General features: G+C 37.6%; 1 protein-coding gene across 2 annotated transcripts; it reads right to left on the reverse strand.

Annotated features, from left to right (window-relative positions):
- Nucleotides 1-313: 313 nt before the first annotated feature.
- On the reverse strand, nt 314-5,403 carry LOC137830309 (threonine dehydratase biosynthetic, chloroplastic). Of its 2 annotated transcripts, none has more exons than XR_011084200.1 (9): nt 4,885-5,392; nt 4,217-4,396; nt 3,827-4,096; nt 3,528-3,734; nt 2,438-2,686; nt 2,292-2,362; nt 1,496-1,917; nt 1,158-1,292; nt 314-867 (listed from the first exon to the last, which is right to left on the reverse strand). XR_011084200.1 is itself a non-coding variant. In XM_068637574.1 (9 exons), exons 1-9 carry the CDS (start codon nt 5,401-5,403, stop codon nt 727-729), a joined length of 1,890 nt encoding a protein of 629 aa, XP_068493675.1. In that variant the 3' UTR covers nt 314-726. The 2 variants fall into 2 exon arrangements, 1 of the variants encoding a protein (XP_068493675.1); XM_068637574.1 differs by having other exon boundaries at nt 1,496-1,613; nt 4,885-5,403.
- Between the last annotated feature and the right edge of the window lie 218 nt (nt 5,404-5,621).

The following is a 5,621-nucleotide window of genomic DNA, read 5'->3' on the forward strand; positions in this document are numbered from 1 at the left end:
AATATATAACTTTTTTTATTTTATTCTTATTGGATTCTACAACTCAAAAGTCAAATTATACTTTCCTAAATATGGAATCTAAAAAGAGCTTTTATGATTTTACAGCTTCAGAGTATACAATCCATTAAACAGTTCAGAAGTAATTCTTTAATTACATCCAAAAGTTAATTTTCACTCTTAAACATGTAATTCAAAAGTCATTTTTAAGAAAACAGAAATAACTTTCATATATATGCATAAGTGGAGTAGGTAATGCCCTGCACAAGATTAAATATTAATAAAAGTAGGCCAACCCCATATAATAGTGTCAGCATTGTCACCAAAGGTTGCTCTTCATTATTGTTGTTCCATTAATGCTAGACGAAAAGTTCAAGTTTTTGAACATATTAAACGCTGCACCACAATGGTCAGGCTGCTGAGTTTAGCAAACGACCCTTTTGAGAGGCTTATATTACAGGGAAAAAAGACCAGTCAACAATATTATAGGACTCCACCATGCTTTCCAAAATAAAAAACAAAAGATAAAATTACACATTATAAAAATTGTGACAAGATGCCTCACTAGATAATAAGAGCTACTTCCTCTATCAACCAATTACATGTCTGAAGGGCCACTTTCTTTCCGGCTTCCCCACATCGAAACTTTTAGAGGTGATCGATGAAATATTAAATATGGACATCTTGTCCACTCAAATGCACAATAATGACAAGTGCCTAAAACCATCATCAGTGCATTAGTAGTTGGAAGTCATCATCATTATTCACCACTTGATAATCGTATCCCAGTCTGTTGGCACGGTCATGGAATTCATCCATCTCACTTTTAGGTACCTGAATACCAACTAGAATATTTGCTCCAGTCTCACCCTGTTGGTCAACAAGTATAAGGATGGCATCAGATATACATCGGTCAAAGGAAAAGGAAAGAAAGTGCATACTAGCCAAAAATTAGATGCAGTTATTTTAAGTGCTTTTAGTGTTATTGTCCAATCAAAATTCAAGATTCACCTCAGTAATTTGTATAACAAAGATTTGCATTAAGATCATAGAACACCAAAATGACCAAATGAACAGCCTTTTTAAGTTTTCTTCAATATACATAATATCCTCATGTTGTGTGTTTGAGTAAAGGAATAGAAAATAAAAAAAGTTCCCACCTCCCCTCGGTAATGGAATAAACTAATATTCCAACGTGGACTGAAGGGGTCTAAAAATTTCATCAAGGCACCGGGTCTTTCTGGAAAGGTAAAACGACAAAGAACCTCATTCTGTATATTTGATCTGCCTCCCATCTGAAATGTACTCAGAACAACATTAACTTAGTTCAACAATACAAACACAGAGTTGGTCATTCAACAGTTCCTGAGAGATGCATGTTTTATGAATACACCTAACAACAATAATGTTATATTGTTTAGTGGTTGGGAATACTGTTGAGAAAAGGGAAATGATATAATAACCTTCGCTATGAAGGAAATTTGTGAGGCCAACATACCAGGTAACGCAAGTGGTCTTTCACTAAGTCACTTTCTGTGAGATTGTAAGTTTTAAGCTGAGAAGATTCCATCCTCTCCTGCATTGCTCTTAGTTCGGAGACTGTGTGAACCCCAACACTGCACATTCACAGCATGTTATTGGTCCGTCTTAACATAATACTATTTGTTAACAGATATATATCAATAATAATAGAAAGTTGATAACAGATAGTTTCCGTAGAGAATTTGAGAGTCAATGAAAACTAAAATTAGGACAGAGAGATGTGAAGCTCGGATACGGCCAAAATGGCGTCGTCGGTGTTTCCGATACACCACGGACACGGACACAGGGCAGAAGAGTGCCTGACACGGTGTCGGATGCTTTTTATTGGGCCAGAAACGGCCCTCTTTCTGGATACGCCGGAGGAGACACGTTTCCCTCCTTGAACACGCCAGAAAAGTTAGAAAAAAAAACGCCGTTCAGTGTTTTAAAGACCTCTTCTCTTCCACACTAAATCTCAGATAAAATCTAAACAAAATCTCAAACAAAATATTAAAATTTCCAAAAAGTAAAAGTTAAACAAAATATATTACTACATTTTAATTTATAACAAAATATATTACTACATTTTAATTTATATATAGCCGTGTCCCGTGTCCTTTTCAGTTTAGCCGTATCTCCGTGTCCGTGTCGTATCCGTGCCCGTATCCGTGTCTGGGCTTCTTAGATGTCAATATTCAGCGAACATATTTCTCTTCAAAAAATGGATTGACGATGGATGAAGAAAACAGATAATCAGGCAGTTATGATCTCACCTGTAAAGGACAACAGCCTTTCTATCAGAGTTGTATCTGTATTTGAATTCTGTGATGTTCACCTGCCCCACCTACCGGAAGAGATAGAAAATAAGAACGTGAAGAGAACTTCTAGAAAAAAATGTTAGCCAAAGTAGCAGACATACCAATTGACAAAATTGTTTGAAACTGCCAGGTTCCTCCGGCATAATAGTGGCCAGCACAGCCTCTTGTTTACGACCAACATTAGCTAGCTCAGTTACAACACGAAGTTTATCAAAATTCATGTTTGCTCCACTGGTTATTACTACAATGTTTTCACCCCGGATTCCATTATACTTGCAGTATGCCTCAGCTCCAGCAAGTGCAAGTGCACCTGCTGGTTCCAATATGTTCCTTTTCTCCTCAAACATATCCTGCAAGAAGTTTTATTCTTGTCAAAATCCCAAAAGTTCAAGTTATACAAAAAATGTACTGTTTTTCATTAAATGTACAAGACAAACAAAGGGCTATGTAAATTAAGTCCCCAATTCTGATGATACGAATAGACGAGCTACATTTGGATCAATAGAACTCCAACAATGGAACAGCCTAAGCACCAAATACAGAAAATGTCAACAACAGCCTCTAAAAGTACAGGTGAATTTAATAGACAAGTTCATCTAAATATAACACATGCCTCCCGATTAATAGCTAGTAGCTACTAGAGTTAAGTAATTCCACAAAAGGTTCTTCCAACTACTACCACTGCTCTCTCCAGTCTCCTTCATCCAGCCTTAAACAAGATAATGAAAAAAAAAATCCCAAATATATAAAAGAACTTGGTAATTCTTTAACAACACAAAACTAGAAATAGTTTGTCAGGATATTCTAGTTCCTCTAGATATTATATGCACTATAGTCCTCCAGCTACCAATTTAAAATTTGATATTACTAGCTGGCTCGGGTTCATAAGTCATCAAGCAAATCTCAATTGTTAACTCATTAAAACACTTAACAAATTTCTGATCATCTATCAAGAACATTAGATGGCACAGCATGAGAACAATTAGCTTGAGCAAAAGATCTCTATACTTTTCATGAGTAGTGAGTATAGATTTACTTCATTTGACAAGACACAATAAAGTTCCTAAAATATGCACAAAAGATGCTAAAGAAGCAAATATATCATATATATGAAGTCAAAAATATAAATTTGGAAAATATATAATGCATCAGAGACTTAGAATGTAAACTTCGCAAACAAAAGAATGTTACCTTTATTGACGCACAAATTGAATCTCGGCTTACAAGAACTACACCATCTACCAACTCCTTGCATATTCTGAAAGTTTCTTCACCAACCTCTTTAACAGCCACACCATCTGCAAATCCTCCAACCTGGTCCAAAATTACTCTCTGATCATGATGGAATGACAACGCCATTGCATTTGCATCAGAGGGTTCCACCCCAATAATCCTCACCTATGTATTCATACTAGACATCAATAACAATTTCTCTTAATAAAGAAAGCCATACAAAATCACAACAACCAATAACATAGCATCATGTAAACCTCTGGATTAACTCTCTTCACATAAGCAGCAATACCAGCAATGAGACCACCCCCTCCCACAGGAACAAAGATTGCATGCAATGGACCCTGCATTTGGCGCACAATTTCCATCCCAACTGTTCCCTGACCCATGATGACATCGGGATGATCAAAAGGAGGTATGAAAGTCCTACCCTCCTCTACCGCCTGCTTCTTAGCATATGCTTGTGCTTCATCGTATGAATCCCCCACAAGCACAACCTTAGCACCCAGCGCCTCCACAGATTTCCACTACAAAGTCATAAGAAACAAAAACGCAACTTAATTGAACAATTTTTATTTCACTGGGATATAATCAAAGACACACAAAAAAGAAAGCAGGAAAAAGCAAATATATAAGCAAAAACACACCTTGATTTCCGGGGTGGTAACAGGCATAACAATCACCGCACTGCAATTCAATCTCTTGGCAGAAAATGCAACTCCTTGAGCATGATTCCCAGCAGACGAGCAGATAACCCCCTTTTCCAACAACTCCCTGGGAAGCTTTGCCATCATATTATAAGCTCCACGAATCTTAAATGAGAAAACCTACACCCAATTTCAAATGCTCATTCAATAACACTCATCTTTTACTAAACCATATAGCATATCTTAATGTTCCATTTGTTTCAAAATCTAGGAAATGTATTAAGCCCTTCACTGCTAAAACTTAAAACCAACAACTGGGGTAAAAATAAAAAATTATGACTGAACAACAGTTCCTTCCATCTCAAGCAAAAATATAGCCATTTACATCACTGAAATATTTTATTAACAACAATATTTTTTCCTTGAAACTGCCGAGACATATTGTCATGTATAGGAAAGTCTTGTAACGATACTTTCAAAATAGTGAACTTAAAAGTTATATCTTCCACAATTAATTAAAAGACAAAGATGAGCCCCGGTGTGTTCGGACGTACTAAACTCTACTTTTTAATAGCACTAGGTAAATAATGAAGCATTTTAACACTCATTGCACATCAAAATCAAAAATTGATCTCGACCCAGATGAAACAAAGGTGGTGGGAACTTACAGGTTGTAAATCCTCTCTCTTGAGCCAAACCTTAACCCCGAGTCTCGTAGAAAGCTTTGGCGCCAATTGCAGAGGGGTCTCGATAGCTACGTCATAGACCTTCGAGGTGAGAATATTCGTCAAATAATTCATCGCATTCATCACGCCGTCGCCACCACTGTCGGGGCGGGACCGGTTAGGAACCGCGCCGACGTATCCGGGTGGGTACTGGAGGGCATCAGGCGAGACCCGGAGGCGCGGGGGAGCCACCGTCGGGGCATCCTCAACGACGACAGCATAGGAAGAAGAGTGCGCAGCCTCTGGCGGCGTGGAAAGCGTGGCGGCGATGAAGGGCTTGGGGCTGGGACGCGCCGCAAGGGGGTGGCGCGTCATTTGGTAGAGAGCTTGTCGGCGGAGAAGAGGTGGCGGTGTAGTGGCGACGCGCAACGAATCCATGGCAGTGAGGAGGTAGGCTGGGTCTGCGGAACAAATTGTTGAGGTTGAAGTCGAAGTCGTTAAATATAGTATATATAATACCATGTTATATATATATACACACACATGAATACATTTACTATCACCCGATTAAGATATGTTTCAAATCATCATGTGTCTAAAATCATTTTTATAAGAATATTGATAAAAGAATATAACCAGCATTTCTTTATAAAAAAATTATTGATAAATAATATATAAATATAGATGCTTTTATAATCCTAATCTCACATAATTGAGATTTTAGAATTGAACGGACAATT

This window comes from Phaseolus vulgaris, chromosome 7 (assembly GCF_000499845.2).
Source record: "Phaseolus vulgaris cultivar G19833 chromosome 7, P. vulgaris v2.0, whole genome shotgun sequence".
In the NCBI taxonomy this organism is placed as follows: domain Eukaryota; kingdom Viridiplantae; phylum Streptophyta; class Magnoliopsida; order Fabales; family Fabaceae; genus Phaseolus; species Phaseolus vulgaris.

What these genes read in the sequence shown, in the direction of transcription:
- LOC137830309 (XM_068637574.1), bottom strand. Translation starts at nt 5,403, where the DNA reads ATGGTATTATATATACTATATTTAACGACTTCGACTTCAACCTCAACA. An exon ending in AAGACCACTTGCGTTACCTG is followed by an intron (nt 1,293 to 1,495) that starts GTATGTTGGCCT and finishes AGTACATTTCAG; the next exon opens with ATGGGAGGCAGATCAAATAT. An exon ending in TATTCCATTACCGAGGGGAG is followed by an intron (nt 868 to 1,157) that starts GTGGGAACTTTT and finishes GTTGACCAACAG; the next exon opens with GGTGAGACTGGAGCAAATAT.